The 23,329-nt window shown below is 38.6% G+C and overlaps 1 protein-coding gene across 5 annotated transcripts; it reads right to left on the bottom strand.

The window, feature by feature from the left end:
- Positions 1–101: 101 nt before the first annotated feature.
- LOC137291016 (uncharacterized protein C19orf44-like) lies at positions 102–23,264 on the bottom strand. Of its 5 annotated transcripts, none has more exons than XM_067822258.1 (10): positions 23,175–23,264; positions 20,426–20,631; positions 11,763–12,369; positions 10,289–10,315; positions 5,823–5,959; positions 5,066–5,273; positions 4,178–4,853; positions 2,620–2,828; positions 2,103–2,458; positions 102–1,672 (listed from the first exon to the last, which is right to left on the bottom strand). In XM_067822258.1, the coding sequence occupies exons 2-10, from the start codon at positions 20,525–20,527 to the stop codon at positions 1,595–1,597; spliced, it is 2,400 nt and encodes a 799-aa protein (XP_067678359.1). In that variant the 5' UTR covers positions 20,528–20,631; positions 23,175–23,264; the 3' UTR covers positions 102–1,594. The 5 variants fall into 5 exon arrangements, with proteins under 5 accessions (XP_067678359.1, XP_067678362.1, XP_067678363.1 ...); XM_067822261.1 differs by having other exon boundaries at positions 2,103–2,266; XM_067822262.1 differs by having other exon boundaries at positions 2,103–2,266; positions 5,066–5,270; positions 23,175–23,260.
- Positions 23,265–23,329: the final 65 nt, after the last annotated feature.

Raw genomic sequence — 23,329 nt, 5'->3', positions numbered from 1 at the left:
CTATGACTCTGCTAATCGATCACCTTTGACCATGTTGTCCTGTCAACTGGAGACATTCTTTTAGCAATAAACCTTGAAATAATGACATGATTCAAGACAAATACAATTAATATATGTTTATTACTACAACATACAGCGAAATAGGGATAATTTAACATGATATATACAATAAATTAGATACAAAATATAGTTTATGGACGGACACATCAGCCCCACAGTCACGTTGTCCTAAACATGATTACATTTCTGAGATCTCTGTTGAGGTGGGCTTTCTTCATGTGAACACAATAAACTATACAGATCTGATGCCCCTACATACAGTGGACAGGAACTATATTTATTATGAGGGCGAACATATTGGGGTTCATATCTTTCTTACAATGCCCCAGGGCAAACTATCACTTTGTCATGAACAATGAAGTTACCACATGGTTCCTCTTTGATGTTGTGTTCTACATGTGGCGACAGCAGGCAGACACCCATGCTTAACAGTAGGTTTGGGGTTTTTTCCTCAAGTTTACAACTTTGGTAATAAACAGAAAATTATATTTTTCCCCCCATAACATACCATGTTTATGACACTAGTGCCTTAATATCAGTATATCACTCGCTCTCGCTCGGGAAATGTCAACATTTAGACACTTGTGTCATTAACATAGTGTGATATGGCCACTCATATAATATCCCCTTTGTAACATAAGGACGAAGCTGTCTCTGATTCTTGACGATGTGGTTAACCTCTAGGGCTAGCAGTCTGGTTAAGTGACACCTGGATCCTGTGCTTCCTTGGTTTACCCACCCTTGCCTTCCACTTAACAATTTCATTATGGTACTGGGTGTAACATACTAATCAGAATGCAAACTACAAACAAGCCTCAGTGTTACAATATAACGTAAATAGCTGCCAGTCCCATTGATTATGACTCAGATCCTAAGAAATGATATTAAAAGTACTGGCTTACCCACAAAAGAAAGGCCTAAAAAATATTTTAACTGAAAGGATGTCTTCAAGAGCAATAAATGTGGCAATTGACTTGGTTTCTAGGCAATCAAAGTTACCTATCTTTCCCATAGGTCAACCATTTATTATGTTAATGAAAATCATGGGCAGGTGATTTGCAATATCAAGAACAACAGGAATCCAACAACATTACCAAAATGTAAGGCGATATTGAGACATTGTTTGTTTTAACATATATCCAGATTAATGGACATTCAGAAGGTGGGGCTTCGGAATAAACTAATGGCTGCTGACAGTTCCTAAATCCTCCAGCTGCCAACTCTCTCAAGGATCAGAAAACCTAAATGTACAGTTTTATCCATCAGCTAGCCAGTTCTACTGGCCATGCACCATACTATTCAAATTCTATGTCCCAAAGATGTCAGTATGACAGGTTTGGGGGTATTTACTTTTGGGTATGTTTTTTATTGTTGAAGCATTCAAGGGGAAACAACTCTGACACAACTCTGACTGTCCCACAAATATGATGCATGTTTGTATACATCCGAACTGATTACTCCACTGATTCAAGTACTCTGCAGCATGCCGCTGCTTGAGGAAGGTAGGTCATCAGTGTACAGTCACTGGGCCTTCTCACATGTTCATTTCTCTTGACACCATTTTCAGTGCTTTCTTGAAGGAGAGACGAGGTTTACGGTGTTTCCGAATGTACTGAAAAACACAAGAACAATACCAGCCACATTTCCTTGCTGCAGAAAACAAGGTACAGACACAGAATACAAGGCCATATTTGGAAAAACTAACTGATAGATAGATAAGCTCCTACAGAAATAGCTATAAATGTTTAATAACTTGTAAAAGTTCAACAATTAAGAGACAATCACGGCTGCATGTTCTGTTCTTAGTTATCAGTAATCAGATCTAGGATCCTTATTCACCAACAATTGAAGAACTATAATATTTGCAAGCCAATGACAAACTGTTGTGATAGCTTGTAATTACCATAAATAGTTTGTGGATCAGAATCCTAATCTTTACAGCATGAGACCAGTAATATGGATCTTTACTGATGGTCAGCTGATAGTTTCAGCTGGAGTATTGCTGACACAGGAGTAGAACTATATCCCCTTCCTGTACTGACCTCCTGGGTGTCCTCCAGTGTAGTGTACTTGTAGCTGTCCTTCAACACAGAGGTGCTTGATTCGTACATCTGTCTCTGGGTCTCCAGGAAGTTCTGTGTCAGTACCAGTTGCTGCTTCATCAGGTCATGGAGGGCCAGCATACAGGGGCTGTATGATGTCATGGCTACAGGAGCATACAGATGTGTCATACAGGGACTGTTCAATGTTATGACTACAAGGACATACAGATGTGTCCTGTAGGGACAATATGATGTCATGGCTACAGGGACATACAGACATCTCATACAGGAACTGTACAATATCATGGCTACTGAGACATACAGATGTGTCATACAGGGGCTGTATGATGTCATGGCTACAGGAACATACAGATGTGTGTTGGGGGACTGTATGATTTCATGGCTTGAAGTTAAGGTATGCACACCTAAGGTCTAAGATCGCTTCGTGCAACAGCACCCAGACCAACATATGTAAGTATATCTGTGACCATACTGACTATCCATTAGAGTCACCCACCTTCTAGAGCATCTGCACTGACTACATGAGAGGCTATAGGAGTGGGGTCCACAAAGCCTAGTCCAAGGCTGGGGCCAGATATAGCCAGGCCGCTTGACATCAGGTTCCAGCGATAGTTCAGACCAGGGTCTGTCGATGTTTGAATCTCCACACTCTTTGTCTCCTTTCTGGATTTTGGAGGAGGCATGTCTTGTCTTGAATCTGTGTAGCTGGAACAGGATGGTTACATGCTGCTGAGTGAATTTAGTTTTACGCCACACTCAGCAATATTCCAGCTATATGGCGGTGGTCTGTAAATAATCGAGTCTGGACCAGACAATCCGGTGATCAACAGCATGAGCATCAAACTACACAACTGGGAACCGATGACATATGTCAACCAAGTCAGCGAGTCTGACCACCTGTTCCTGTTAGCCACCTCTTACAACTAGCACCTTTTATGGCAAGCATGGGTCGCTGAAGACCTATTCTACCCCGGACCTTCAAGGGTCGTGAATGAAGGGGACTAGTTGTAATACATGTGGTGTGGCAACACATACGCCTAAAATAGCTTACATATTCCATGTGATGATGTAGTTAGAGAGTGAATATGGTTTTACACTGCTTTTAGAAATATTTTAGCAACATCATGGCTGAGGCCACCAGAAATGGGTTTCACATGTTGTACCCATGTTGGGAATTGAACCTGGGTTTTCAGCATCATGAGCAAACGCCTTAACCATTAATCTATCCCACCATCCCACCTGTGATAATCTAGTGTATGACTTCTGTCCCATACTTCCACTGCTGTCAACTCTCAACCATACAGTCTACCAGACACTGTCACTCTACCATAGTGTCTACCAGACACTTTCACTCAGCCACACACTCTACCAGACACTATCACTCTACCATACAGTCTACCAGACACTATCACTTTACGATGCTATCTACCAGACACTGTCACTCTACCATACTGACCAACAGACACTGTCACTCTACCATACTGACCAACAGACACTTCACTACCATACTGACCAACAGACACTGTCACTCTACCATACTAACCAACAGACATCGCCACTCTACCATACTGACCAAAAGACACTGTCACTCTACCATACTGACCAACAGACACTGTCACTCTACCATACTGACCAACAGACACTGTCACTCTACCATACTGATCAACAGACACTGGCACTGTTCCATACTGACCAACAGACACTGTCACTCTACCACACTGACCAACAGACACTGTCACTCTACCATACTGACCAACAGACACTGTCACTCTACCACACTGACCAACAGACACTGTCACTCTACCATACTCACCAACAGACACTTCACTACCATACTGTCTACCAGACACTGTCACTCTACCATACTGACCAACAGACACTGTCACTCTATCATAATGACCTACAGACACTGTCACTCTACCATAATGACCTAAAGACACCGTCACTCTACTATACTGTCTACCAGACACTGTCACTCTGACATACTGTCTACCAGGCACTATCACTGCATACAGCACTGTAAGCTTGTCCAGACTATTACCGATATCTCCTACCTGTGTGTGTATGTCTCTGTGTCTGATGTGTAACCCTCACTGTCACTCTGATATGTTCGGTCAGTGTAGCTTCTTCCTCTTGAATCTGTCTCAAAGTCGTCATCATAGTCTGCCTGAGTGTTCTCATCACTGTACTCCGTCTTCACTTCGGATTCCACGGTCCATCGGACTTGCTTCCCACCCTGGACACTATCCTGTCCAATTCTCTCAGATATACTGTCCTCATCAAAGTCCTCAGAGTACATCTGATGCTGGGGAGTATCCACACCAATCTCGGTTGCAATTGAGGACATGGAATCTTTTCTCTTCCGAGCAGCAAAAATATCTGACTTTTCTGTCACTATTTCTGAAACTTCCGAAGCTATACTCTCCTCCTTAGCTTCCGACACACCTAGAAGTTCATCAACAGTATGAAGTCCTAGATTGTTAAAAACAGAGTCAGTTTTGTGTGGTGGCTCTTTAGACTTTTTGGAAGGACCCTTTGCCTTGAATATGTTTTCTTTCACAGATGCTTTGAAAACACTTGAAGACTCTTTAGATTTTTGTTTTGTTTTGGATTTTGATTCCTTTAATTCAGATTTCTTTTTCGATGATTTCTTCTTCTCCTTCTTCTTTTCTGATGGCTCAGGTGACAGGGCAAGAGGTTCTAAAGAATCCAAATCCATTAAGTTGACAGCTGGAATGAAAAACAAGTAGTATCGACTTTACAGAATACAACACTGAAGTCACACCATTTGGGTTCATTGTCACTTGTTATCAAATCAAACAATTAAAAATTCATCAGAATGCACACTGAAGAAATATTGCTACTTTCATCTATTAACTTGTGACATGTGAAAGTGTCACTGGTGTGCACTGTTTTCAGATGTGAGGATACTGAGGTCCTACTGTTGAATATGTTGCCAGAGCTCTCCGTCTCCTGGGTGTCAGCCACTTCACTGTGGATGGAGTCCACATTATCAGAGTCCTGGGATGGTGACCTTGACAGTCGGCGTCCATAGATAGGTGACGGAACCCTCCGAGGAGTCTGTGTTGGAGGAGATGGTGTTCTCATGAGGGAAAGGTCGGAGGAGGGGAGGTCATGACCTCTGGACTGCTGAAAGCAGACATGATGAACACTGAGCAGATCTCGGCATGAAAATCATCACTTATTAATGAACATATTGTCTTTAGCTATAGGGAGGACTAGTGTTTTTGTAAAATCAGCGAGATCGCAGGACACAATGACAACACAGAAAGTTTGATTACATCTGTTATATAATGGAATCTCAGAGACCATTCATATTTCATGACTATATGGATATGTGGTGATGATGATTTTAAGGGGAGTTCACCTATTTTTTTTAAGGTGGTACAGCGGCTCACCAATTTTCTTAACAACAAAGGTTGTCGGGACTTATTTTGTACAGGGTGTATGTATGTAGGGGGAAGTGTCAGTTATTTTGTAGATGAATTTTAGGGCAGGACTTACTCACATTTGACATGTTTCTTCATAAATATCATCTCTACCAACCTCCTAGCCATAAATTATGTACGTCCTCTTCAAAACCATCGGGAGCCCTGTGATGGTAATTTTATTCTAAGAGCCCTAGTATGGTAAGATTTCAGTGCCAATGACTTGCTACCTGACAGCTGTAGTACCTACCCTCTTTGTTTTCTTCTTCCTCTTGGCATCATCAGCGGAGGAGAGTCTGTTGATAAAGTCTGCCATACTCTCCTCCTCAGAGGTCAGATGGAAGTTGCCTTGATACTTTACCTGGCCCTTGTTGGCATACTCCGGAACTGAAGGCACAACATACAGGACAATGTTACCATAGTTCCCCCATAGGACTTGTTTGTCAGTTCCGCATCACTATAACTATTTACAACACAGAAAATGATATTTTTTGTTTTGTTTCAAACAAATTGCTAATTCCTAACTGAAACTTTCTCTCTTTCCAACTCGTCCACAAACTTGATTCATTAATACAGACACACTTACAAACAGAAGGCCTTATCCTAAAAGTGTTAAAAAGTTCACACAAAATGACTGATACAACTACCAACTATAAATCTTATGCAAAATCTTCCATAGACCTATTATATTTCCTTATTACTTTATAAATTCTTGTGTCAGAAAAATGAAAACTTACTGACTACATTATTGCCAGTATAAGCAAATGCACCTACTAAAACTAATTATTATCAATTTAATTCCTGTATTCACACTTTTCCGTTAAAAATGCAAAATCAACAACATTTTGGCTCCCCACCCCACCTCTCCCCCTACATACACGTCATTGATTTGACACTCATGAAATGATAAGCATATGTTGAGAGTTACTTCCCTTGTAATATTACCCCTGCATCTGATTTACAATTTACATTTTAATGTTATTTTAAGTTTAAAGATACAAATTTAGACAATTAGCACATGTACAGTCTGTGTTTGGCTCAAAAGCAGACAATGACTTGCAATCTAACTTTAAACATTAAAGTCTTAATGAACCACTGATCATAGTCAAAACATCAGACAAACTCAGTGCTCCTCAAACACCTGGTTGTAATATGCGTATTACTGAGTAAGTATTTTTATTAATTAGATTTTGAGTGCTGCACTTCATTGGTAGGCTTTTGGGCCAAACAGATACTTCCTATTGGTCACAGTATACTAGCTATCTGACATTCACCTGGGCTGCCTGTCTGGCTACCAAACACCTCCCTCATTACATGTCACAGTCAGAGTGAAAAAAACTCTTGATGCTGTGTTTGACACTGACGGGGTTTCTTGGTGTAAGTTATCTCTTCTGTTGCAGTATTTGAACCTGTAGCGCATTTAATTATCCCCCTTTCATGTTGTTAGTGCAATGGCAAGGATCCAAATCTTTACATGTAAAACTACAAGCATTATAATGTGCAGCCTTCTCCCTTTCTAAGTTCATTCAGTGCATTGTGTTTAGTGTTACGTCCCATCTAACATTCAAGCTTAACATCAAATAGCATTGCATGATAATAACATTACAAATTACAAATAATTTTATTCACAGTTTTGACTGATGCTGAATGGTGTACCCTGTAACATTCCAACTATATGAACGCAACCTGTATATAATCAAGTCTGTATCAGACAACCCAGTGATGGACAGCATGATTGTGTCAATCTACATATTTTGGAAACAGTGACAGGTGTCAACCAAGTCAGTGAGACTAACCACCTGATCCCAATAATCGCCACATACAACAATCATGGGTTGCGAAGTCCAATTCATTATCATTTTTAGTAAAACCCTATGTCTTTTTCATGCAATTTGTTTTCTGAAGTTACATAACACCTTCTCCAGGCAATACAAAAACATGTAGCTTTTCAGTGTGCATGGCAGCTTTAATTCCCTGTTGGGCAGTATAAACAGTATTTTTCATGATAAGCAGTATTTTTTCATTGTTTCCAAAAATATTTTACAATAAAATGGCAGATCCTTGGCTTTAATTCTGTGGGTGAGCTGTTTGGGGCAGTCAGTCAACCCATCAAGAACCTCATATGCTTGACAATGTAATGTTCAAGAGGTACTGAAGTTCAGACAAAAAAACAACAGATGAAATTTGATGCCTCTTATAACTTGTCAGTGATAAGATCCACTCAGGCAATGAGTTGAGATCTTATAAAAATCCAGTCTACAATGCATGGGTATGGTTTTACACTGCTCTCAGCAACATTCCAGCAATATCACAGCAGGATGACACATCACATATTGTACCCATGTGGGGAATCGAACCCAGGTGAAGAGCGGACACTTTAACCACTAGGCTGACCCACTACCCCAGATCCAGTCTATAACATATAGGTGGTTCAACATGGTACATGTGTTCAACACATCATAATGAGTGAATCTTAAGTTACCACTGTCAGTAATATCATTTTGACAACAAAACAAGGTACCCTTTGTCGATGTAGAGTAACATAATTTATGAACCACCATTTAAACCTACTGAATTAAGTGAACAAGTATCTTGGGGTCGTAGATATGAATCTTTGAATACAATTCAGCCATGATGGCATGGTTGGATATCAGTGACACAATCTAGCTCCACAGTGACGTCTCATCATGTTACAAGGATAATATGTCACTCATCATTGCAATCAGATAGCTTTCCCTCTCCATGCATACTTGGTTACAGTACAATTTGTAAAAATATCATATGGAAGTGAGTGAGTGAGTGAGTGAGAGTTTATTTTTATGCCGCACTCAGCAATATTCCAGCTATATGGCGGTGGTCTGTAAATAATAGAGTCTGGACCAGACAATCCAGTGATAATCCACAACATGAGCATCGATCTGCACAATTGGGAACCGATGACATGTATCAACCAAGTCAGCGAGCCTGACCACCTGATCCCGTTAGTCGCCTCTTACAACACGCAAAGTCACCTTTTATGACAAGCATGGGTTGCTGAAGGCCTATTCTACCCCAGACCTTCACGGGTCTCATATGGAAGCCTTCACCAGAAGACACTGTATCACAGCCAAATCTGTCTGGTATGTTATCATGATCACATTATCAGTTGTAGAAGCAGTAGGAGAGTAACCACGTGCCTTGAAGTGAGATTACTTTTACCCTGCTTTTAGCAACATTCCAGCAACATGATGGCTGTGGACACCAGAAATGAGCTTCACACATAATGTACTAAAAGTAGCTATTTAAGGATTGACATCCTGACAGAACGTATTCTGCAGTAATATATTACTGATGGTTGAGATTACATGTTGACCGTTACTGCTTTCGTATTGCCAGCAGACACAACAGTAGGCATGGCACATGATGGCTCAAGTTGTGACAATTATGACAGTAAAGTAAAACATGTAATATAGTGAGTCACAGACATATGTACTGAGTATCAAACATCACAATGATTCTTTCAGAAAAGAAAAGTTCCCATGGTAAGAGTGAGTGAGTCTGCAATCTGCAATACCATCAAGTCTTGTAAATCCGACATCATCTGTTGCACTGCAAATTGTTGCATTAACATGGATGTTGGACTAAATAAATGAGACTAAATAACATTTATTTAATTTGTTACCAACAAAAGTGTTGGATAAAGCCGACTGTCAGATAAATGGAGGTCAGATCAACAAGACTCGACTGTATTTCAGCTATATGGTCTGTGAATAATTGAGTCTGGACCCGATCCAGTGATCAACAGCATGAACATGTAGATAATTTGGATACAATGACATGTGTCAACTAAGTCAGTGAGTCAAAATATCTTAAAGAACATAAAAAAATTGTGATGATAGTTAACTTTAAAAAATGGATATAGCACTCAAAAGAAGCCAGATAAAACCAATATTTTAATGATTATGGTTAATTTGCCATGTGATAAAAGTATGTAGACTACTCATATATAATACTAAAAGGCCTTGAAGAACACTTGATTAATTACATGACTGTAGTTAAGATTTCATGTCACACGTCATGCAGCCTATAAATATATATTTATCATGCAATACTGTACTACAATAAAGCAAAGAGATTAAAGAACTAGAGCGAGTGTGCTGTAAGCCGCAGGCAGGATATCTACATGGTAGAGTACTAGACAATCAGCAAAGATATATAATCATGCCATGAAGCCAGAGAAGATCTGAGACATTCAAGTCAGAAATACATTGCAAGCAAGAGGAATCTACATTGCCCATACAAGAAGGGGCTGTATCAAAAGTATATTAGTCATTTCCATACACTAACCAGGAATAGAGTCAAAACAGCTGATGCAGAACCAAACTATATTTTCTGTATGAGATCAGCAGATTGATCTGAGTTGACAGTTAGCAAATAGGATGGTAATACTAAAGTATTGTTGCTATTTGGAAATGACTGTCAAACATTTGACACAGTCTCCTTGATACTAACAAGCTGTGACATGATTGATGAGTGTGACAGATAACATAGGAACATCACATAGGATCAATATCATGGACCACAAGCAATATATGAGAGAAGCATTTTCAGGATAGAAAGAAACAAATTTATGAGACATTTCCAGAGAGACTAAGGACAAACTTTTTCTAATTGTAAACTAAATGCAAAGAAATGAGCAAAGCTGTCCATTTCAGTGTCAGTCTCATCCCCACTTACCAGCTGTTCCAGTAGGTTTGGAGGTATCTACAAAACATGTTTACAGTCAATAAAATAAATATCAGACAGCTGCAAATTATTCTTATTAGTATACATATAGTTTCATGCCCGTGTACTTGAGAATAGATCACAAATGTCACCATTAATACGTGCACAGGGCAAACACCCACTGTGCTAAAGTAAGACCAACACCCCGACCCTATGCACAGAAAAAAACTCTTAGTACAAACCTCATTAATCCAACAACCTCCCTCACAGGACCATCAGTATTAAGTTTATCATAGCTCATAATGACATGCCAATAAAATCATATACACAGACTTAGTCACACATACAGAAAAACACAGAGCAAGTTTGACTTTCTGGCCCAATAACATGTCTATCCTATCACTCATAATTATTTGTAACTAAATATAGAGCTGCATTTTAGCATAAGCACCCTGTTTATGTTATGTACAAGACCACTGTGCAGCAATTGTGCCTGATGGAGGTAGTGCAAATCTACATTAACACTGATGTATATTTACATAAAATGTAAGATTGGGCAAATGATTGCTGAGCACAGAAAGTACATTTTGATGATCATAATATCTAGTATATATATATACTTCCCATCAAAAGTTTCGACTATTGTATACTGGCGTCTCCTATTCTCGTAGTCCTTACAGATATCGGCTGAAAAAATAATACAAACAGTTCTTTTCGTATGTATGCTTGTTGTTTGTAAATGAGATTCCCCCTGTAACATCTGCATCTATCAACTGCTTGATCCATCAGGTGTATTATCACACTTGAGCTTGATGAAATATATGGTCGTCCACCGCTGACTTTTCGAGGCATCTCCCATTCTCGTGGCATAACGAGAAAGGAACATTATTAGGGGTAAGTAAGGGGAATCTAATTGGAAAGGGCGGGGAAAAGTTAAGATTTTTCCAGGTTGGTTAAAACTCACGAATATTTGTTACATTGCAAAATTTTGATAATTCACAGACTTAGGCCGCTTCCTAGTTACTGGTAAATGATGTAAACAACCATTAAGTATCAAGCATCAGTGATCTCAGCAGAAAATGTGTTTACCGTGAGAATAGGAAACCCGCAAAAATGGGAGAGGGCCCTATAAATATAACCAATTACTTCAGGCAACTGTTCTGAACTAAAACTTTGCAAAATATTCCATACTGTTAATAGGTACTGATTACACATTAACTGATGCATTATGAAACAGATTAAAAAAATTGAAAAGATTATTGTCATGAGTTTAGTAAAAGATGAAAATCAGTAATATTGGCGCATTCTTACCAAAACCCTACACTAAACACAGCTGTTCACATGCATGATATTTGCACATTCTTTTCAGCAAATTGATGCATGATCATCGTGCAATAATTCACCTGCATCAGGTTTGCAGTTGGTTCCCCGAAGTTAATGGACACAATCTGTCTTATTATTGAGACATCAGAAACCCAATACATACCTCTATCTGCAAATGGTCGTCTCTGTCCCTTGGCTGGGGAAGATGGACGAGGTGCCTCAATTTTTTCCATGTATACATTTTCACCTTCTTCAAACGGCTTTTCTGCTTTTGTTTTCTTCAAAAATCTATTTCCATCTCTCCCAACACTCTTTTCTGATGCCGATTTCAGTTGATCAGCAGATGCATATTGCATGTAATTAGCAAGACTCACGCTGTCATCAGTGTCAGTTTCAAAATATGTCCCTCTTTTATTGCTGACAACGGCCCTGTCATTGATCTTGTTAGTTATTGCTTTAGCCTTGGCAAGGGGGGTCGATTTCTGAGGTGATGCGTTTGGGACCGATGTCGCTGGTCGATATGAACGTCTTGGACCCCGCGGAGACATGTTAGGTGTTGTGACATTTGATTGGTCAACTTCGTCTGTATCTGGTTTCTTTTTCTTCAAGAATCGACTGGCAGCTTGTCCTAAAGGTGGGGTTCCAGTACGACCTCTAGGTGTCTTTTGTAAGTTACTTTCACTGGATATTGAAATGTTTTCACCAAAGTCCTCAAAGTTCACTGACTTACTAGCCTGTCCAGTTTTCTGTGCCAAAGTGCTCAGGTAGGTCTGGAAGAAAAGTGAAAACTTATTAAAATCTAAATATTTTAGATATTTAAATACTTACCTTACCATAGGTCTTATGCATATTACCTCAAGCTTCACTAGAAGAAATCAGACAGTCGTTGATGGCTAGTTCCCTAGATGGCTACCTCATGTAATCTACGAATGTAGTCACGGAAGTGACGTGATCTCCCCACTCGCGCAAGGTTGCCTGCGTACATCGCAACGTGGCACGAAAAAACATATAAATGCAGTGAAACCTGGCAAAAATACTAATCGACATGGAAAACCACATGGAGGGAGAAAACCAGCAAGATATAATACCCCCACGGACGCCATGCCGCACTCACACACGACGCGGGCGAACCCACCCCGAAGTGAGAGAAAAAACAACACGAGGTAGCAAAGTAAGTGCATTTAAAAGATAACTTACCTTAACACGCACACCTAAGGGATACAAACCATACCTACCCGTGAGGAAACAACTTTATTGAACCACAAAGTAACCAAAACCAAAAACGTCCGAACAGACGAACGCTAGAAGTAAAAGTGATTTTTGGATTGTTCGCGCTTGCGCGAGTGGGGAGATCATGTCACTTCCGTGACTACATTCGTAGATTACATGAGGTAGCCATCTAGGGAATGGCGAATCAACGACTGTCTGATTTCTTCTAGTGAAGCTTGAGGTAACATGCATAAGACCTATGGTAAGGTAAGTTAAAAATATGCTTAGTTATGAGTAGTAAACCCAATGATAATTGGTGAGTGAGACTTCATATTGCTGGAACAGGTAGCAGAGTCTGAAACAAAGCCAAACCACAACCAGACATCTCCTGCCTACCTGTTACCTGCCTAAAATGGATTTAACCTGATCAGACATCAGGATATGGTGTATTTACTCAGATGTATGGAAGATCTAAAAGTTTTACCAGACCATCGGGTTGGCAAGCTGTAAATTAAGACCATCCATCAGAAATCTAGCCTTTTTCAGACTTGCCTAATTTCAGTGTTTTCATACAATGCCGGAACATTCTCATATGCTGCAATCAGCAATTTTCTATCATATATATAAATAAAAAAAACCTGTGGTCAACCAACTTTCTAACAAGCAAACCTGAGGCTGACAGTATAAGCAATGTTTCACATCATCAGGTCACAGTGGCTCCATGATTAGCCAGCTAACACATGACCATCATGCTTTGTCACTGAAGGTCAGGGTTCATAAGGTTGTATGTCAAATTGCTTATAAAAAACACAAGCCTTTGAACATTCCTGGACAGTACATGATTTTGGGTACATGATTGTGTATGTACTTCTGGGGAAGACTTTGCTCTCTGTTTGAATGGTTTGATATGCACCAATACCATGCATTTGACACATAAATATGTAAAGCGCAAATATGTTATATATTACTGTAATAGTTAGTTAGTTAGTTATATCATTTCATGTCTCCAGGAAGATGATCAAACTGATCACACATCGAGATCAGTACATAAAAATAAAACAGTTCTATTTGATCATGTTTATGATGGCGGTTTGGGACCACATTTGGATGCACATACAAAAACAAAAAGCATCGACAGTATCTTATCATTAACTGACATATTAAAATAAATTGGAGAACAAATAAACTAACAACTAGAAAACAAAGTGAGTTTGCAGATAAAAGTGACATGTTTAAATCACTAGAGCCAGTTATGCGTGGCTCATTACCTAGTACTTCCCCAAACGTTTCTTGGAAAAATATCTGAATTCACACAAATGAATTCTCATGTAAATATAATGAACAAAATATTACACAGACACCTGTGTCCCATGTTACATTGTTGAGTGAACTGTCAGACAATAACCAGAACTGTGACCAAGATAACCAGCACAACATGGACAAGTGTATCAGAATATGGGCTATAATTCCTTTATCCTGGTTACACGGAATGTACAGCCTTTTGTGTTTGCCTTAGCTGTGCCATGTTGGACTCTGATACATTATAATCAATCAAAGACAGATTTTCTAAAGTCATTGTGTTACATGATTGGCATGACAATCTGCAACACCTGTCATCATACTGACATGTTCATTTCACAAACAGTCATTTGTTGAAGTATCCTACATCTTACTCTGAAACTACTAGGACCTGTACTCGGCCTTCTCAGAGACTACAATATAAAATATGGTGTGAAAGCTTTCAGAACATATTACCAGTCTAAAATGAAGATATACTGAGATTATCAACATGATGACAGTGCCTAACACTGGCAGACTGCTTGTCGGGTTGTCCAGCAATAGTTGAGTTTCTAATTTACAGGTTAAGATAGAACTGCAGTAGAGAGGGCCTGGGGTGATCCTGGCAGAATCAGACTGGTAAAGCTCATCATCAGCCTAGGGCCCTCACCCCCTCTGCAAGCAGCCCAGACAGCAAATGGGACTTCTCCCAGGAAACACTGCCTAGCCAAACCCACCGAGAACTTTCAAGAGAATATGAAGGCTACCCAGCACTGCAGCCTTCTGCATTACCCACATTGTCAGAAGGGCTGTGCTCCCGGTGGAGAATCTAGGAACTCTCCTGATTTGTGCCAAGAGATCAGAGGTACCAAACCAAGGGCACTGAGAACAATGGGGAGCCTGACGACAGTGTACTTGGGACGCGAGCAAGACATTTTGAAGGCGAGGTCCACATATTTATCATGCGTTTATTGAGGTCATTATGACTATTGTGTAATGTACTATTATGAATGTTTTCTGATGGATATCAATACAAAGACGTAAGAGAGATAACGAGGCAAAGAATGTGTACATTATATCAATTTGAAAATTTGGGTGATTAATTCTTATGTGTAGGGCCTTAACCTGTGTATACATACATTTGTACATAGCAATTCCTTGGCCAATAATACACATGACACATGGGTGTACACACATACTGTGAATATCTGCTGTAGATAAACCATATTTCAGTATGTTTCATCTCTGTAACATATTCACTACAGTGTGTGAGAAAATCCAGTTCATCTACATGACTGTCTGTTATATAGTCTACATGATTTTATTATACTTTCAAATCTATCTACCAGTAGGTCAGAGAGACACTGATGTCACCTACTCACACCTGAACAATCCTACACGTTACTCATGGACATCACTACTGGTGTTCCCAGTATCAAATATAATGAAATACTGACCGCAAGAAGAGTGAGGGTGAATTTACTTTTACGCCACACTCAGCAATATTCCAGCTATATGGCAGCAGTCTGTAAATAAGCGAGTCTGGATCAGACAATCCAGTGATCAACAACATGAGCATCATACAGGACAAATTTTATGGATAGCAACTTCTTGAGTTTATTTTCACGATGTTTCGGGCCTTATCCTAGCCCCCTCATCAGTTCAGCTCAACCTGATGAGGGAGCTAGGTTAAGCCCCAAAACGTCGTGAAAATAAACTCAAGAAGTTGCTATCCATAAAATGTGTCCTGTATTACCACGCAAACTTCTAAATGCCTTTAAAGAATCGCAACATGAGCATCGATCTGAGCAACTGGGAACCAATGACACGTGTCAACCAAGTCAGTGAGTCTGACCACCCAATCCCTTTAGTCGCCTCTTACAACAAGCATAGTCGCCTTTTATGGCAAGCATGGGTTCAGGGTTCGATCTTTACGCTCGCCCGCACGCCCGTGGCGAATAAATGTTTTGTCGGGCGAATGGAAATATAACTGCACTAGTCCGGTGGACTACTTGGGTTTTTTCAGTGGTTACTATAATTCATCAGGTACTGGAATTGAGATCATGCATTTTCTACTCAAATCACCAGACTAATGAATCTCTATCATTGCAAAACTCAAAAGTTAACATATACATCGTGTCACTTCTTTCAAATCATGTTATCGCTCCTCCACTTTACCACAAGGTATAGGTTGGAAAGAGTTTCCATTTCTTCAGTTCTTTACAGCTGGCCCTGATAGAGAATAACTATCTGACAAATCACAGCCTCGCACACGCCTCTCATAACGTCTGGCAAATTCAGTTATAAATACATTTCCACATGTTCAGTTCTTTACTACTGGCCCAGATGGAGTATAAATAATTGGATCATTATTGGTTTCTAATGAAGCATTTCTGCCTGCCTGCTATAAAGATGGTGATTGGTCCAAATCATGCAAGTGACCTAAAACTTGAAAGCTTGTAGATTTAGACGCAAGTTTTAGGTAAACTCATGCCAGTTAGAATGTTTTAAACGAAACCTTGCCACCTATACGTAAATTATGGAACTTAGTGGCCGCATCGTGCATAAGTTATCTGCAATAAAAATGCTTCGTGCACATATTTTAGCATTAGACATCGTCGTCTGAGAGTGAAGTTCGAGATGTCACATGACTTTCACTAAATATTTACGCAATTGCATAAAAAGTATTAAACAGCAACTTGATATACTATGGTGTAACGTGTTCTCGGGGTAATAGCACTAAATATGATCATGAATATTACTGCGTATCAGTAGATTATCAAAACTGTAATTCCGTAAATAAATATCACCTCGCCTTTCATAAATTTATTCTTAGAATTCTTCTGTCGTCCGCTGGTTTCCAATGCAACATGATTATGTGTCTTGTTCGCAAGCACGAGTGCTAGAAGTGACGTACCATGTTTTCGGGTTACTCGTTGTTGAGCGGGGTAACACCCTTGTATGGTTCCAAGCGCATGTGATCCATTCTTCTCCACGGAAATCAACAAATACAGCGTATCATTTTAATCAAAAGCCAAGCAAACTGGTAATTTTGTTTTTTATTATTTTATTATTTTTTTGTAAAAACATATTTACAGGTAAGTTATTCAATCATTTGCACATTCGTTCTTCTTGTCTGCAGGGACAATAAAACGTGTCATGTCTGTGCGGTATAGTATCATCGCAGTAGCATTTTAAATGAACCCAGAGGTCACATGTCTGGTGTGAATTCTGCTGAACGAAAAAAAATATATGTAAGAAATGACCAATTCGGTGTTTGAACAATGTGGTTTTTTTACTACGTCGGCAACATTCCATTCGAGTCACATGATATTTGTTTGGCTTTTCACTTGAGCAGACGATGGTCCGCTTGACAAGTTGCGAGCGTAATTTCAAAAGTTATGATCTCATTTACGAAGGTTTTCAAAGTGCATTATGTTCTATGGTAGATTTTTAGTCCTTTGACAGAAATTAGGCCACAACGTCCGTGAAATCTGAATATTTCAAACATTTTGTGTTCCGACTGCGACGGAAGCTTCTGCACACGAGACGGTGTTTACAGGTGGCACTGTCATGTCGCTGTACGCAAGAAATTACGGGGTAAAGAAATATCCCGAAAACATGGTACGGCATGGTACGTTTGACAACCTTCATGAGTACTGTTGTTTATTTTATTCGTTTGTTTATTTAGTTTGCTTATTTATTTCCGTCAAACAGTGTTGCTTCAGGGTTTTTTTTTGTTTTTTGTTTGTTTTTTTTGACAACTTTGATGTGGACACATTGCCGATCCATGAGTTCGATAATCGTGTCTTTCAAATTAAAATAATACTACAAGTTTATAATTCGAATTCTGTCAATAATGTATGACCATCTGAAATGCCATAAGTGTTTTCAGACATTGTGACATTCAGGTTGGTTCCTAAAATTATTCCTATCATTTCGATGTGCATTCTGCCTCCGTTGTCTGGGGACCTGCTATTTTCGGTAGATTATCAAATCAAAAACCGACTTCAGGTGCTCCTGATGTTGATGAACTCAGAAAGATTGAAGCAAGAGCCCATGACCTTCTTTCAGCAGCCCTATCACTAGAGAAGCAATCTTTTGTGTCAGATGAATTGCAGACAGTGTCACGATATTAACAATTCAGTGAATAACTTTCATTCCTCTGGACTACTGGTTTTGTGCCTGGGCTAGTGATAGTTGAAGGTTACTAGCCCGGAGGGATAGTGGCAATTTTAAGTTTAGTGCTAACCCTGGGGTTGCTGAAGGAATATTCTACCCCGGGACCTTCACGGGTCACCGAAAGAAGAAATAATTACAATTATCGATTGTTAAGAAAACAACATATTTTTGATTAATCAGAAATTTGTTGTTTGAGTATAACCCACTTGAATGAAGTAAACTAATCTTTAAATATGATGACTATTCACTAACAAACATGCACTCAACAACGTAAAGCTATGTGCATTGTAAAATGTTAACCACATTTATTGTTTAATTACTATTCCAGTGTGTGACAAATTATTGTAAGTGTGCATTTTATTGCACGACAGTGATAGTTATAAAACACATTAATCAGAAAAAAAAGGGGAAAACCCCTTGAAATCGGTAACAACATTATAAATGTATATATTTCAGTTATAATCAATAATCTTTCGCTACATCCTCCAATAATCGATAGTGGATTTGGTTTCCTATTCCCAACACTTTACATACAAGTCGCACCTAACAGTGATTTATGGACTGTAATAATTACATCCCTACAAACTGTATCAAGAAAAGTTTGTGCCAAATAAAAGCTGACAATTAACACTGTACTTATTAGAAAGCAAAGGCAGTATAACTAAATGCCAAGTCAAAATGAATCAGTAATAGGTTTGTTTATGGAGGTCTTTTCACCCCCTCAGCACAGATACCCTAAATCAATAAACTTCATACTAAAGTAATGACATGTATTTGCCTACAGCCCAAAGACAGATGGGAAGACAATGCAACAGGCTGTTGTCCATTTCACCTCCAGCTGTCCTCCCACTATCAGTCAACAGCTGCAGGGCATGTACATTGCACTACTGACATAATAGCACACTGGGGTATCAGACCTCCTTTTGTTTCACATATTAGGATTAAGGAGGATGATTAAGTAACATTACTTCATAAAACAAGTGTATGTATTATCTATGTAGATAATGACTGTCAGTGTTGAGATGAATGACACCATGGCTGGATGAAAAGAAATTGACGATGTTGATGTCAAGACTGAAATGCACACCCTGTGGCAGGGAACACCAGAGGCCTTCATTATCTGTATGTTTCACAAGTGTCCAAAGTTTGCAGTCAGTAACCCAGTTCATCACTGCACAAAATAACTCACTGTTCAACAAACAACTAAGGGTGGGACATAATACCAGTTAACCTGTGTTCGAACTTGACAATATGATATGTTGTGGTACACGTTTCACAAACCAGTTGATACGATCGGCAATTTTCCAGAATGTGATGAGTAATTTCCATGATGCAGTCAAAATTCTAATAACATTAGTTTTTTCTAATTATAATAAATTAATAGTTTGGGGAATGTTTACAGATCAGGTAATCATTTTGTTCTGGTGCGATAGGGGGTCATCAGTTTTGTGCACATGTACTGGGGGTCAACAATTTTGAATGCAAAAGTATTAAAAAATTATGCTTTAAAAATATGGTAAAGAGGATGGGTCACTCACATTGCACATTGCACATGTTTCTCTACACAAATCATCATCACACCCCTGAGCCATAAATGGTTGTATTTGTTATTTACTTTCATTTTTCATATAAGAGTTGGAGTTGGATGAATTTCTGGGTAAAACATATTAATTCTTTTAAAAATGTGTCATGTTTACTATTTTCAAGCTATCATGTATGTGTGTTGCATTGTTTGATAACTTTGCCACTACAACCTGGCTGCAATATTGTTTATGGGATGGATGGATGGATGGATGGATGGATGGATGGATGGATGGATGGATGGATGGATGGATGGATGGATGGATGGATGGATGGATGGATGGATGGATGGAAACATATTTTATTCAATCAAGAAACGGATTGGGCACAAGTTATCCAACTTCAATAAGCCCTCTCCACATACTGGATAAATAGTAACTTGTTCACCCTGATGATACACTGTGTATTGATTAATCACCATTAATACATCAAGAATGAATAATAAGTTTACAACTTGTAGGTCTATTGCTATCTTCATTTACTAATCAACTAGTTACAGACAGATATATGCCCTTCTGTAGCGTCAAGAACAAACTCCTCACTTTAATGGACATGGTTCAGTAACAACGGACTTACTGAGAGCTCATCCTCCTCCTTAGACTTTATTGGCACTCTCTCCCCTCTTAGCTGAGAGTTGACCCGCTGAAGGATGGAGGAAGCACGACTCATCCTTGTCATGAACGAAACTTCTCACAGTCTGCGTCAGTGTTGCACGAATACCATCATTTCAAATGACAAAAAGTGCATCTCAGCGTCACAAGTCCCTAACACTGTGCTGGAACCTGCAATAAATGTCACATTTCACATAAAACTACTCATTATTCACATATAGAAACAGAAATCTCATTTGACATAAATACTGCAGGAAATACAATTATTAATAATAAAGAAACATGGCATTATTATAATATATGGTTACGAACAATTTTCCTAGATGCTATTAGGTTGCTCAAAACCTTTGCTTACAAGACATACCTAAAGACTAATAATCCCAGGGGTCTTATCAATATACAATTTATTATGTTCACATTCATCTTTTTTGTAACAAAACCATTATTACTAACTCTGTTTATAGTTGCCCCTCAATGTGGTTGAAAAGGAAATTTAATTTGTATTTGACTTTATATCAACTGTTAGAACAATTAGAACCCATAAATGACATATATGAAAAACATACATGCATATTTTAAATTTTACAAAAATCACAATCGGTTAATGGGACCTGGTATATACAACACTGCAGCAGTAAATGATTGAGAAGACTACAGCAACAGTAAAGACATGACTCATCAAGACCATATTCAAATATGTAATTGATATATCAATATTCTCATGTTGTAGCCTGCATGACAAGTGCACTATACATCCACTAACTGATGTGGTGATGCCACTGACATTGATTTTTGTGAGTCTGTTTGATATATATGGTTCACCCAGTTTATAAAGACTTAATTAAAGAAATTCTTAATTAATTCAGTGTCACATAGCTCTTAAAATCAGCTGCAACAGATGTTATGTGACTGACTGATATGCACAATAATGCTGGCCTTTATCCATATTGCAGAACTCATGATAAGTTGTGTATTTCTGTACCACTTGCAAACTAAATCATCATAACTCAATTAATTTTGAGCTGTTTGCATGCATGTGTGTAAAAAATATTTAAATATACAATTTGTAAAAAATACAGTGTTGAGATACTAAAAAGCATTTTGAATGCAATTTCAAATACCTTAGAATATCTATATTTTAGATAAGACAAGTTTAGTGCAGTGAATACATGAGCTACATATATTTTACATTGTAGCTGAGACATGCATTGCTTACATGTGAGCTTTCTAATGTCTAATACACATATAGCAGCACAAGAACAGAAGAAAATTTGAAGCTATCAAATACGCTATGTGAAATGACATCATATAAGTACATACACAATGACTTTATAATTATATGGGAATTGTGAAGGGGACAAATTGTTGCTAGTTTGTTTGTAGTATGCTCTATTATGAGCCATATCACCACACATTCGATAGTGAACAAATCTCACTGAAAACATGTGACACAACAAAAATTTCCTTTTCAAAAGTGGTTATTATATATAAAAAAAAAGAATAAGATAATATTTTCACAATAACTGAAAAGTATTGAGGTAAACATGGTACATGAGATTCAATGAGGCTTTAACCAGCAAAATCTCATGAAGTGAAACCACTCCACCAATACACAACCTATGCCTGGTCTCCAATGAAAATGCAGGCAACACTTTATTGAGATATTTTAACAAAGCATTTTCATGTTATTGTGCATTTGTATATTCACTGGCAATGCATGTTTTTTCACCCTGTAATCAGATGTCAAACTATAACTAGTGAGTGAATGAGTGAGTGTTATGTTGCTTTTAGCCATTTTCAAGCAATATCAAGCTTGGGTTATCCGAGAAATAATATTAAGATTATATTTGTGCCCTTGTAAACATTTTGAGTGAGTGCACAAGGCTGGTTTCTGGTTGCTTTTAGAAATATTACAGTAATATCATGGGGACACTCGGAAAGGCTTCACACACTGCAACTATGTGAGGAATCTGACCTATATCTTTGGCCTGACATGCAACCACATAACCACAAGGCTACCCCTTTACCCCAAAATAACTAGTACATTTAACTGATAGAGATGTTTCATTACAATAATAATGTTATTTTTTTTATGCTAGTCAATCCATAAATACTAAAGCCACCTCAAAACAAACTGTATAGTTTGGGGATTACTTCTGGTAAATATTCTGATATGTGACTGTCAATTCAGGTTTGGTGTTCCTACATTAGGCTACTACAGATTATTGGCGTGATTAATTCGAGTAGTAATGTTTAAACTACAGATACTACAAACACAACCTTTTGCTAACTCTGAAATGTTTATAAAATCAGATCCATTTACAGTCACATGTATGTTCTATATCCATGTTTCGGCAGTTATGTCTATCATTGCGCTCCACGTAGGTATGGCTCCAGCCAATCCGTGATTCACATTTGTGAAGTTACACACTTCCCACGACGAAAGCTATCAATGAAGTAAGCAGATGGAACTAATAGCCGGAACTCACGTTATCTGCTAATTATATGCATAGTGACATGACCTTCCACCAAAATTGATAAAATGTGCAGATAGCAAACGTCGATTTCACGTTCAGACATGTAGAACTATTTTTCATAGATATATACATAATTTAGAATAATACGCACAGCTGATATCATCAAAGAGACAACATCACTTCATAAATAGAGACGCATATGCAGAAACGATCCTACATTCTAGCCCCGAAACTTACAATAAAATGCACATTTTCAACAAGTTTCTTTCTCCTAACTTCCGTTGCACACAACAACAAAGTTTAGAGTTACTTCCCTTCCTTGACAATCGGGAAAGACCGCTGTCCAACGACAGTTTCCGACGTGTTACGATGAAGGGAGATTCCTCGCTCTG

This window comes from Haliotis asinina, chromosome 7 (genome assembly GCF_037392515.1).
Source record: "Haliotis asinina isolate JCU_RB_2024 chromosome 7, JCU_Hal_asi_v2, whole genome shotgun sequence".
Lineage (NCBI taxonomy): Eukaryota > Metazoa > Mollusca > Gastropoda > Lepetellida > Haliotidae > Haliotis > Haliotis asinina.
Note: the sequence above shows the minus strand (reverse complement) of the source record. Positions and strands in the feature narration are given on the sequence as shown.

Bases quoted from the DNA above. Each gene is read 5' to 3' on its own strand.
- LOC137291016 (XM_067822258.1), bottom strand. From the start codon at position 20,527: ATGACAAGGATGAGTCGTGCTTCCTCCATCCTTCAGCGGGTCAACTCT. The intron at 5,960-10,288 runs GTAAGTGGGGAT...TTGTGCCTTCAG, and splicing joins CAAACCTACTGGAACAGCTG to TTCCGGAGTATGCCAACAAG. The intron at 5,274-5,822 runs GTAGGTACTACA...GTCTGCTTTCAG, and splicing joins GGAAGAAGAAAACAAAGAGG to CAGTCCAGAGGTCATGACCT.